The 13,195-nt window shown below is 45.6% G+C and overlaps 1 protein-coding gene across 4 annotated transcripts in view; it reads left to right on the top strand.

Moving 5' to 3' along the window:
* The window catches only part of nck2b (NCK adaptor protein 2b), a 61,741-nt gene that overhangs the window by 35,506 nt on the left and 13,040 nt on the right, over window positions 1–13,195 (top strand). For all 4 annotated transcript variants that reach the window (XM_017714910.2, XM_017714911.2, XM_037536335.1 and 1 more), the window contains exon 2: window positions 5,510–5,751. In XM_017714910.2, coding sequence (XP_017570399.1) covers window positions 5,526–5,751 — 226 coding nt within the window. In that variant the 5' untranslated portion in view covers window positions 5,510–5,525. The remainder of the gene's footprint in view (window positions 1–5,509; window positions 5,752–13,195) is intronic.

Below are 13,195 nucleotides of genomic sequence, written 5' to 3'. Positions count from 1 at the left end.
GCATCTGTGCAGGTAACTAAACTCTCTTATGCAAAGAAGATGATGGTTTTCATCAAGCTGACGGGAAATGAAGTTTTGTTTATGACGCTGAATGCAAGTCACCAGTAGTGAGCAGTGGCATCTAAAGAAAGCAAGAGAAACCGAAGCAGAAAGAAACTGGTTCAAACTGCGCGGAGCAAGACCGACTCACTGACGAGTTGAAAGAAACGTTGGTTTCAGTGTGGCGGTGTGGTTGAAAGGATGCGGCTTCTTTTGCATTACTGAACACTAATGTGTTCAAACAGACACAACAACTCGGCCAGGGTTGCCAGATTGGGCAGTGTTTTATGTTTGTTTTTATGTCCTTGTCAGGTTTTGTTAACAAAAATTCTTAGTTATAATAATGACTAAGATGAAATTGTTCTAAAATAAATAAAACTGCAGTAATTTAGAGTGAAACACGTCTTGAGCGTTCCTTATTCTTATAGAATATTCAGATGCTCAAGATGATGTTCAGTGGAATATTACAACCCTACAATATTAACCCTTGTGTGGTGTTCAGGTCCGTGAGACCCATTTTTGACACTTGTGGTATTTTAAATATTTGGTATTTTTACATAAATTATTATGGCTGTATTGATTTAAAAGCATCAAACGCATCAACACCACACAAGGATTTAACAAAACACACCTTTTTCTGTAGAATCGATTGACTTTGATTGTTGCTTGTTGCTTTTTTGTGTTTTGCTTGTGCGCGTATTTAAATCTTTGATCAGAGCAGAAGCGCTAGAGCTTCGAGCACACCTGAGCTGTCTGCCGGGTTTTGTTAAATAGAGCACGACTAATTCTTTTCTCATCCTTCTCACACACACACACACACACACACACACACACACACACACACACACAGACACACACACACAGACGGCTGAGACTGAGGAGCCCCAGCAGTTCCCTTCAGCACACACACAGGTAGTTTTCTGCTCTTCTTTCCTAAATTACAGCCGATTACACTGAGATTTAGAAGTGCTGCCACAAATTGTTTCGAACTGCAAATCCACTATCGCAGCTCTTGTCATGTCATCAGGCAGAAGTACTCAAGGCATTATGTTATTCAGATGGGGATGATGATGATGAAGACGAGGATTAGTGTGTCTGAGTATTATCATTCTGTATGTGTGTTACAGATCTACAGACATTTTATCTGGGAGCGGCTGCGAGTAACAGACGCTTGATTATCCCCCTCGTTCTGTCTCGCGAGTGAGATTTGCCTGCTGTTCACACACACAGCAGCACACATGGCACTTCTCAGAGTGGAGTAATTAAAACAGTAAAGCTCACTTTCTCATCTGTTTTAAACTTTTAGGCTTTCCATCACATTTTGTCCAGTTTGGCTCTCCTTTTCAGAAGGTGTGGGCTCGTAGGGTGGAGTGAGGTTGATTAGTTGAGTTGACGCTGAGCTGCCGAGCTAAATGCCTCGCACCGATCAGGCGTCACATTCTGACCACCTCCTCGTTTCTACACTCACTGTCCACTTTATCAGCTCCACTTACTGTATAGCTGCACTCTGTAGTTCTACAGTTACAGACTGTAGTCCATCTGTTTCTCTGATACTCTGTTACCCTGTTCTTCAGTGGTCAGGACCCCCATGGACCCTCACAGAGCAGGTACTGTTTGGGTGGTGGATCATTCTCAGCACTGCAGTAACACTGACGTGGTGGTGGTGTGTTAGTGTGTGTTGTGCTGGTCTGAGTGGAGTTTTTAAACACCTCATTGTCGCTGCTGGACTGAGAATAGTCCACCAACTAAAAATAGCCAGCCAACAGCGTCCTGTGACCGCTGATGAAGGACTAGACGATGACCAACACAAACTGTGCAGCAGCAGATGAGCTGTCGTCTCTGACTTTACATCTACAAGGTGGACTGACAAGGTAGGAGTGTCTAATAGAGTGGACAGTGAGTGGACACAGTGTTTAAAAACTGTGTCTGATCCACTCATACCAGCCCAACACAGACTAACACACCAGCCTGCTCTGTCCATGGGGGTCCTGACCACTGAATAACAGGGTAACAGAGCATCAGAGAAACAGATGGACTACAGTCTGTAACTGTAGAACTACAGAGTGCAGCTATACAGTAAGTGGAGCTGATAAAGTGGACAATGAGCGTAGAAACAAGGAGGTGGTCAGAGTGTTATGCTTGATCTCTGTGTGTGTGTGTGTGTGTGTGTGTGTGTGTGTATGTAACGTTTCTAATAGTCAGGAGTTAACCCACTTTTTAACTTTTTAATTATTTAGTATACAGTGTCTGTCTGGTTTTAGCATTTATCCTCTGTTAGTTCAGCTCCACGGGGGGAAACGTAAGAGAGAATTAATGCTGCCTCGGCCGACCCCAGTCTCTCCTACATCTGGCCGGTAGAGCCATTTTCACCACAGCTGAAAGCAAATAAGTGTGAGCTGGTATCTGGCGAAAGGGGCCCCCGAGGGCTCGGTGTCGTCAGCTCCTGGCACATGCTGATGAGATAGCGTGGGACCCCTGTTTGTGTAAGCTAAAGTGCTCTCTTGTGCCCTCAACTCGATCGTGTTTTCCAGCTGTCGGGGCGATTCGGGTGACTGCTGCCTGAACCGGGAAACGTGCCTGTATAAAGGAGGCAAGAGGCGCTTCAGCTGCGCAATGTATCGCCTGCTAATCGTTATCAGTGTCATCCTTTACAATGTGCTCATCAGCCTCAAGCTAGTAATGGGTTATTTGCTGTGAGCCTGATCAGCCATGCATGGGTTACAGTTCTTGGATGAATTCAAGGGTTTATGTGATTCAAAATATAAAGTTTCTGTTAAAGTACTGCCGATGTTTACCCGTCAGAGCTTGAACAGTTTTAGTACTATTGCAATACATATCACATGTTCATTACCCCGGTATGGTGTCTTGTCCATACTGTGTAGTTCTGCAGTAGAGGAGGAAAGAGGGAACCAAGGGGCTCAAGGGTGTAACTTGATGCCCTGTACAAGCAATTTGCAGCCATGCATATCAGCCAGCCTTCGTTGCATGACTGATCATGTTTACATCTATGTAGTATTTTCATATTTGTTCTTCTTTCATTTTTCCTTTCTCTTAGTTATTCACCTGGGTGTGTTTTGGTTTGTCCGTCTGAATTTACATGACCAAGTCGTAAGGCAAATTATTCAGTAACTGCATGAAATAAATGTACATTTTTAATTATTCATTCATTTATTTAAAAATCTCCTCTCAAATGAACAGAACATGTTTTCTGATCTCCACATATCACTACACGCTTACAATTTACTGCTGAAAGCCAAAAATCTCAGACGCTCTTTGTGTTATTTTCTAAAAGTGATGTTTCCAGAGCAGATCACTGAAGAGACGCCGTCTGTTTATAGTTTAGAGCCCAGATTTGGGGAAAAACGGGTCGACTTTCAGTAGAAAAACAAAGTTCAGCTTCTTTTATTATAAGGGTTTAAAATGACGTCACCGTCTATTAGACTGGAGAGAAGAACTACAGCCTCACACGACGCCCAGCTTCTGAATGGAGCTTATGGAATATGAACGTTATGAAGAACATGAAGCGTGTTTAGGAACCACCGGTTGTCTCGAGGAGTTGAAGAGGTTAAATGAAGTATTGCGTTTAAACTGATGGGCATGGCTAACCATGCAAATGTTTCTGGCTCCATCTTTAAAGAACTTTAAAAGAGCTTGACTGGAGCGACTAGGGGCTGTGAGTCCATCGTACACCGTCCACACCGTCTCATTTCGGTTCAGCCTTTGTGGGTCTAAGCTGCCTTCGTAGACCTCATCCTTCGAAGGATGCAGCCCCTGAATTGGGACGCACTGCGTGTGTAAGCAAAGCTGCCGTAATTTGACTCAGCCAGCAGTGTTTTACAGGGTGCCAGTTCTGCTCTTCAAGGCTTACGTCATGTCGTTACCACCATTATATTTGTGCCATGCTGACCTCCTTTCCTGTGATGGGCACTTTATCCACTGTGCCGACGTCATTGATGGAGCCGGCTGGTGTGAAAAGACAGAGAAAAGGAGGCGTGTTGGAGGGAAGAGCGGAGGGGCAGTTGGACTGTGAAGTGGCCATCATTTGTGTGCAGTATCATGACTCGCGTGATGTTCGTCCCCTGGGAGACCCTGCAGTGCCCACCGTAGCCACTACAGCTCTGTGTCTGGCACGCACGCAGCACATATGCTGCCTGTCAGTGCAATTGGGCAGTGACTTGGTTGAGGCGTCCCTGAGGCAGGAAGTGGACTGTCACTGCTCCATCACGCATTGATGCCTCTTCTCCACCAACCAGCCTTTTGCACATCAGCCTATTCTTCTCAAGGGCAAAGCTTTCTGTTTTGGTCTTTCTGCAGTTTTCCCTCTGATCTGTTCTTTCTCCTTTCGTTCTGTTTGTGTTCTGTGGCTTTGTCTTTCCCCAGGCTTCCGTGTCTGCTGTTTTACATATGACCCTCTGAGGTTTGATTCCTTGCTTTAGTTTGAGTCCAGCTTTTTCATACTCATGCTAGTGCTGTTGCTTTCCCTCTCTCGCTCTCTGTGTGCAAACAGCACGACTGTTAAATAATTCACCGTATTTAAGATGAGTGGAAAAGGCAGAAGCCTCACAAGCTGATGGTGGGCGAGGGAAACCATTGGGTGGCTGTGTGAAGTTGCAGCCAAAACGCAGGGCAACTGGGAGATGATGTTTCTTGATCACACAGAGGTCACTTCCAAGACTGTATTGCCAGAAACTGTGGCCTTTGCCCACTGACAGGGGGTTACCCAGGCTTGTGTCGTTGCCAGATGGCAAGTAAAGTCGAATTTTGTTTATGTAGCACTTTTTACATCAGGTGTTGTCACAAAGCAGCTTTATATAAGAATCCCTATTCGAGCCCACATGAGCGTCGCCAGTGGCAAGGAAAAACTCCCTAAGAGCAAGAAGAAGAAACCAAGACTCATTCTCCTCTGGTCGACACCAGATGGTAAACGGCTTTAGAATAAAATATTAGAATACAAAACGGGGAAAAACAGGTGGAGCAGCAGTTAATTAGGTAGTTTGAGTTTATGCAGCAGCTGCATCGGGAAGGTCAGTTCCTGAGGGTGAGGTTTGCGCAGTGTTGTGCAGTGTGAAGCTCAGTGGTGGTCAAAATGGTTCAGGAGGCTGGCAAGCAATGGGCACCTGACCCAACATGTACATTGTATTTACAAGCATGCTGTGATGCTCGCTCCCATAAAGGGCCGTAAAACCATATTTTAATAAGTCAGCAGTTGCGACGGGCTTTGAAGAAATGCTTGGAGACTTGGTTCAGTCTCCAAACGAGCTCTGGCTCTTTTCTTAGGGTGAAAAGTGTTTTGTTGTTAATGGTGAATGTTGTTTGTACATTTGCAAGAAAAATCCACAGGCTCTGCATTTTTACTGGCAAAAATGTTTAATGTTGTGTCCAAGCGCACCGGGCAGTTGGTAATGCCGAACCTTGGTAAGAGGCCTCACAGGCTCGCCCAAGCTAACCACCTTTCTCGCTGCCATTCCAGAGTGACTCCATGAAAGATGTCAGAAGAGGTGATTGTTATCGCCAAGTGGGACTACACTGCACAGCAGGACCAAGAACTTGACATCCGGAAGAATGAGCGGCTGTGGCTCCTGGATGACTCCAAAACATGGTGGAGGGTCCGGAATGCATCCAACAGAACGGGCTACGTACCTTCCAACTATGTGGAGCGCAAGAACAGCCTGAAGAAAGGCTCTCTGGTGAAAAACCTCAAGGACACTCTCGGTAAGGGCCTGCTTATCTTCTGAGAGTCCAGGCATTTATGTTCACAGAGGTGAGAAATTTAGTGGAAAGTAATTATTGTTCAGTCTTGTTTATTAGAGAGAAGTATCTGCAATTGTCTTTAATTAGCTGAGCTATCCGTCTTCTCTCATGTGGGAAAGACTACTTGCAAGGTCTTTCAGATAACATCTTTGTCTTGGTTTGAAGAGCAGGGAAACCATTAGCCTTGGAGGAACCTTGAAGATCAAGGGTATGTAGGAGGGTGGCCTAATTTAGAGGGTTTTGTTGTAAAGCCAAATTAGTTTCACAGCTCTTTTAATCATGCAGCTTAGCGGAGGGCAGATCGATCAGCCATGTCATCGGCTATAATGAAGAACGTTTCCAGGGAGGAATAATAGCATTCCAGAGCCAGCTGGAAACTAGGGATTAACTACCTACTGTCCTTGAATTCACTCCATGGTTAAAACAGTGGCATCCCACATCCTCTTTGACCTGTATGCTTCAGTAGGTTCAGATGTATGTCATATATGACTCTCTGACTTGGTTGATAGGATTTTAATAGCATAGGAGAAGTTTAATCATGCAAAGTGCTGTGATGTAGTTAAATAGAAGTTCTTAAAAATTATAAAAGTGTAAAATTATAGAAAACATTTTAAAAATCATAAAAGCATAGTGTAAATGTAGTAAATCAGGTGCAAAAGGGACAAGAAACTAAACAATTCACAACAAAGTTTTATATATATATATATATATATATATATATATATATATATATATATATATATATATATATATAAATATATAAATAATTGACCCACTACTCACAAAAAGTTAGGGATTTTTGGCTTTTGGGTGAAATTTATGCAAAAGATAAAACGTTCAAACTACAGTGATATTATATCATGAAAGTAGGGCGTTTCAGTAGAAGCATGCAGCGGTGATTTCCTCATCTCAAACAATTTATTGAAACAAAAGCCAACAACAGTGGTGGGTTTACCCCAACAGAAAATCTCAGTGTCTCAGTAACTCGTCATGTGCCCTTGAGCATCAATTACAGCTTGACAGCGACGTCTCACTGTTCACAAGTCGACTCGTCGTCTGCTGAGGCGCGGCATCCCACTCTTATTGAAGGGCGGCCCTCAGGTCATTGAGGTTCAGGGACACAGAGATATGAGCCTCTACACGGCGACTCAGCTGATCCCATAGGTTTTCTATGGGATTGAGGTCTGGAGAAAGTGCAGGCCGCTCCATTTGTGTTGCCCCAGTCTCCAGCAGCCGTTCCCTAATGATGCACCCTCGATGAGCTGGAGCGTCGTCATCCAAGAAGATGAAATGAGGCCTGTGCTGTTCATGCAGAGTGTTGGGCAGTTCTCTATTGACTGGACACACGTGCCCACACTGTAATTCCACCACCTCGCCGTTAAACTCCTTCTTAGGTTGCATTTTAGGTTCATCCTGAAATTTCACCCGAAAGCCACATATCCCTGTGTGTGTGTGTGTGTGTGTGTGTGTGTGTGTGTGTGTGTGTGTGTGTGTGTGTGCATATATGCGCACACACACACACACACACACACACACACAAAATAGGAATAACATTCTGACCACCTCCTAGTTTCTACCCTCATTGTCCATTTTATCAGCTCCACTTACTGTATAGCTGCTCTCTGTAGTTCTACAGTTACAGACTGTAGTCCATCTGTTTCTCTGATACTCTGTTACCCTGTTCTTCAGTGGTCAGGACCCCCATGGACCCTCACAGAGCAGGTACTGTTTGGGTGGTGGATCATTCTCAGCACTGCAGTAACACTGACGTGGTGGTGGTGTGTTAGTGTGTGTTGTGCTGGTCTGAGTGGAGTTTTTAAACACCTCATTGTCGCTGCTGGACTGAGAATAGTCCACCAACTAAAAATAGCCAGCCAACAGCGTCCTGTGGGCAGCGTCCTGTGGGCAGCGTCCTGTGACCGCTGATGAAGGACTAGACGATGACCAACACAAACTGTGCAGCAGCAGATGAGCTGTTGTCTCTGACTTTACATCTACAAGGTGGACTGAGAAGGTAGGAGTGTCTAATAGAGTGGACAGTGAGTGGACAGTGTTTTAAAACTCCCAACAGATGGACTACAGTCTGTAATTGTGCACGTATGTAGTAAGTGGAGCTGATGAAATGGACAATGAGTGTAGAAACAAGGAGGTGGTCATAATGTTATGTCTGATTGGGGGGTGTGTGTGTGTGTATGTATGTGTGTGTGTGTGTGTGTGTGTGTGTGTGTGTGTGTGTGTGTGTGTGTGTATGTATGTATGTGTGTATGTGTGTGTGTGTGTATATATATATATTATATATATATACACTGCTCAAAAAAATAAAGGGAACAGTCAAATAACACATCCTAGATCTGAATGAATGAAATATTCTCATTGAATACTTTGTTCTGTACAAAGTTGAATGTGCTGACAACAAAATCACACAAAAATCATCAATGGAAAGCAAATTTATTAACCAGTGGAGGCCTGGATTTGGAGTCACACACAAAATTGAAGTGGAAAAACACACGACAGGCTGATCCAACTTTGATGTAATGTCCTTAAAACAAGTCAAAATGAGGCTCAGTAGTGTGTGTGGCCTCCACGTGCCTGTATGACCTCCCTACAACACCTGGGCATGCTCCTGATGAGGTGGCGGATGGTCTCCTGAGGGATCTCCTCCCAGACCTGGACTAAAGCATCCGCCAACCCCTGGACAGTCTGTGGTGCAACGTGGCGTTGGTGGATGGAGCGAGACATGATGTCCCAGATGTGCTCAATCTGATTCAGGTCTGGGGAACAGTCCATAGCTTCAATGCCTTCATCTTGCAGGAACTGCTGACACTCCAGCCACATGAGGTCTAGCATTGTCCTGCATTAGGAGGAACCCAGGGCCAACTGCACCAGCATATGGTCTCACAAGGGGTCTGAGGATCTCATCTCGGTACCTAATGGCAGTCAGGCTACCTCTGGCGAGCACATGGAGGGCTGTGCGGCCCTCCAAAGAAATGCCACCCCACACCATTACTGACCCACTGCCAAACCGGTCATGCTGAGGGATGTTGCAGGCAGCAGATCGCTCTCCACAGCGTCTCCAGACTCTGTCACGTCTTTCATAAGTGCTCAGTGTGAACCTGCTTTCATCTGTGAAGATCACAGGGCGCCAGTGGCCAATTTGCCAATCCTGGTGTTCTCTGGCAAATGCCAAGCGTCCTGCACGGTGTTGGGCTGTGAGCACAACCCCCATCTGTGGATGTCGGGCCCTCATACCATCCTCATGGAGTCGGTTTCTAACCGTTTGTGCAGACACATGCACATTTGTGGCCTGCTGGAGGTCATTCTGCAGGGCTCTGGCAGAGCTCCTCCTGTTCCTTCTTGCACAAAGGCGGAGGTAGCGGTCCTGCTGCTGGGTTGTTGCCCTCCTACGGCCTCCTCCACGTCTCCTGGTGTACTGGCCTGTCTCCTGGTAGCGCCTCCAGCCTCTGGACACTACATTTGCACAACAGCTGTGAAATTGATTGTCAGTGTTGCTTCCTAAGTGGACAGTTTGATTTCACAGAAGTTTGATTTACTTGGAGTTATATTGTGTTGTTTAAGTGTTCCCTTTATTTTTTTGAGCAGTGTACATACATATCATACTTTAACAAATTGTCTGTGTTGTCTCATTCATACGTAGTCCAATCCAGAAAATATCTAACAGATTAACCCTAATTGACTGGTGTCAATCCACAATACTGTGATTTTAAGCAACTTGCACTGAATTTTATTGTAATAAATGATGCCCTGTGTACATCTACATCTCTGGAATTGAGATGATAGAATAAAAATACATATTTCAATATTCAGACAGTTCAACCCCTTTGCTAAATCACTCTATTAAGAAAATAACTGAATATATTAGCCTCTATTCTAACTCACTGAGATCAGTTCATTCACAATTACACCATAGTGGCCAATTAATTAAGAGGAATTTCACTTGAGACAGCATTGTTATCAGCTTGTACCATTCTTCTCTCTGCTTACACCTCGCGCACAAAAGCTGCAGCACCAGCTGGACTCTGGAAACTAAACTCTGTCTTGCCTTTCTTATCATGTTGAGTAAGCCTTTGGCCTCTAAACTGCTCTAAAACATTCATTACTTCCCTCCCGTACGGCCCCCTCTGAAGCACGTTCACTTAGTGACACTTGAACTCCTGTTTGCAAGGAGTACATTTTGCTTCCAAGAGGAAATAGAGGAGACATCCCGTCCACAGTTTGGGTGTGAAACCTCATACAGTCATGGCAGCCTCGCAGTTTGCACCACTTCTTCCAGAACATAACTGAAATGAAAAGTCTTTATTATGCCCATGTGTATTTTAGGGGGGAAAGGACTTGCCCCAGGTGGAGGAGTTTAAGTATCTTGGGGGTCTTGTTCACGAGTGATGGGAAGAGGGATAGTGAGATCGGCCGCAGGCTGGGACATGCGGCAGCAGTAATGCGGTCACTGTACCGGACTGTAGTTGTGAAGAGGGAGTTGAGCCATAAGTCGAAGCTCTGTTCACCGGTCGGTCTACATCCCGACCCTCACCTATGGTTATGAGCTGTGGGTAATGACCAAAAGAATAAGATCGTGAATACAAGCGGCGGAATTGAGCCTCTTCGCAGGGTGGCGGGCTACGCTCTATTTGATAGGGTGAGGAGCTCAGCCATCCAGGAGAAGCTCGGAGTAGAGCCGTTACTCCTCCGCATTGGGAGGAGCCAGCTGAGGTGGTTTGGGCGTCTGATTCGGATGCCCCCTGGACACCTCCCAGTGGGGGTGTACCAGGCACGGCCTGGGATAAGGCCCCAGGGTCGTCCTAGGACACGCTGGAGGGGATTACATCTCCAAGTTGGCCTGGGAGCGGCTTGGGGTCCCTGGGAATGAGCTGGAGGAAGTTGCAGGGGAACAGGGTCATCTGGGATTCTCTGCTCTCCCAACTGCTACCGCGACCCTATCTGGATTAAGCGGTCAACGATGATGATGATGATCATATGCATTTTATTATGGCGTTTTAGGTAGATTTCGAGAATAAAGGTCATATAATTACGACATTTAAAGTGCCATTAATTACCAGGAAAGGTCGGGATTGTGGCCAAAGGCTTTGCGAAGTGAAGCAGCGCCTTCTGGTGTTAAATGAGGGGCGGTGAGTTGGTGGAGCTGCACTTTCATATCGATTCACCCGTAAAGAGACACTCGGCCCCCCCGTCTCTCCTGCTCATCAGCACCAGCCTGGTGTTAGTATGAGAACCGGCTGAGCAGGAGACTGAGTTTATCTAGAATAAAGAGCCAGACGGACTCGGAGGAAACCGTCTGTCCGTGATGTTGAAGGAGAATCTCAGGCAGGGTCGTCTGCACGGCTCTCGGGGGGGCTTCATCTCCCCCCATCCAAAGAGGGCATTTAGTTTTATAGACAGTGAGGATGAAGATCAAAATGATCCACAGAGAGACGGGAGTGAGTGGGTCCGTACAGCAACCAAGACCCCAACGCATTATGACAGCCACCCTACAGGTAGCCCCCCTACAGTTAGCCCACTTTATTCTCTAAATATTACGACTTTATTCTCAAGGTCTACTGTTTTTATTTCTATTAACAGTGGCCCTAAAACGTCATCATAGTATTTCTTTTGTTTGCATTGGATCAAAACAAAAGCTTAGAAAAAGGCCAGATCCGATCTGTTCTGGACAACATTGCTGGCGCTATTTAGAAATTGAAAGAGATAATTAGATTTAAAGCAAGTAAACCTCCCTTTACGTATAGCTAAACATAAACTAGACAAGTTACCAATGTAGGTGATACAGAAATCATTCATTTAAACAGTGTAAAGTTGTCAGGTTTTGTGTTGCGTATTTCTACAACACTGGCGAAACAACAGAACAGGAGGAAACCCGTAGAACAGCATGAGCAATTCCAAGTCTAAAGTTGTTAAACATTTTACTTTATTTGCTTGTAACCTCTCTTCCCTTGCCTTTTGTGTTAATCTCTTTTACATTTTGTGTGGGGGCTGTGGAGAACCGGTCCTTTGTCATGTAACGACCATAGACGGTCAGCCTATTTCACCTCTGGTTGTCTGTAGTTCCCCAACCTATCAGTACCATTTGTTGAAGGGAAGTCTTAGAGACAGCCTGGCTTATAGATGGGGGAGACTGTAAATTCCAAGGTGGGCCTCAACACCTCTATTTTAATTATGAAAGCAGAGGCAGCCTCCGATGAATTAGAGGGTCTTCGGGTCGTTTAGACAAAGAGACAGCTAGAGGGTGTGGGTTACCTGACTGACTAAGTTTGATGGTTGTTGCTTGGTTGGGAAGAGGTGCGTTCGTTAAACTTCTTTTTCCTCGAGTCTCCGCTCCTGTTTTTCTTCAAGAAACGCTTGCCAGCAGAAGTCAACAGAGTCCATCTCCCGAGATCTTAATCTGCATGCGTCCACTGTACACCACATCATCATGAGTAAGTGTTAAGTTTATGGAAGATTGCAGTGGAGGAGGGTTTGAATGGTGCTGAAAGAGTCTTGGTCATCTTCCAAACAAATTCAGGCTGAGCTGCAGAAACAAGGTAGAACAGTGTTCGCTCGCACCATCCATCGTCAACTGAATGAAAGGGGGACTCTATGGTAGGGGGCCCAGGGTGACCCCACTGCTGACTCAGAATTTAAAATGCCAGACAGGGATTTGCAAGAATGTGTAAAGCCAAAAACGTCCCTGCAGTCAAACATGGATGAGCTTCACAGATGTGTTGGGCTGTATTGCTGCTTCTACCACTGGGTGTCCAGTTCTGAGCTCACCCATGACCAGCAAAGGGGACTGAGCTTACTGTGATTGGGTTTACATGTACTCAATAATTAGATTCCTGCAGTTATCCGGTTATTTAGTGATACTTTTTTTGATCCCACAACCGGGGAAATTCCACCTCCTCATTTAACCCATCCGTGAAGTGAAACACCACATACACACTAGTGAATACACACACACTAGGGGGCAGTGAGCACAGAGCGGTGGGCAGCCCTATCCACGGCGCCCGGGGAGCAGTTGGGGGTTAGGTGTCTTGCTCAAGGACACCTCAGTCATGGACTGTCGACCCTGGGGATCGAACCGGCGACCTTCCGGTCACAGGGCCAGATCCCTAACCTCCAGCCCATGACTACCCCCATTCAAATGGTCATGTCAACGCCATTCTCCGAGCTGGAAATCCGATTAAGGAATCTGATACAGAGAGCCAGACGTTGGCTCAGTTATCAGATTTCTCAGTGCTGTGAACTCTTACTCTGATTTCTTTTGGAATTCTCAGTCTGTGCATGCACGAGGACAGACAGCGGTACCAGCAGCATCGGAGCATCAGGAGCAGTGCTGAACCCAAACAAGAAATGAAGGCTTTAAATATTCATCTTCTAGATGATGTATGTTCATATTTTC

The sequence above is a fragment of the Pygocentrus nattereri genome, chromosome 30, assembly GCF_015220715.1.
Source record: "Pygocentrus nattereri isolate fPygNat1 chromosome 30, fPygNat1.pri, whole genome shotgun sequence".
Lineage (NCBI taxonomy): Eukaryota > Metazoa > Chordata > Actinopteri > Characiformes > Serrasalmidae > Pygocentrus > Pygocentrus nattereri.
The sequence above is the reverse complement of the archived record's forward strand: the minus strand, read 5'-3'. Positions and strand labels throughout refer to the sequence as shown.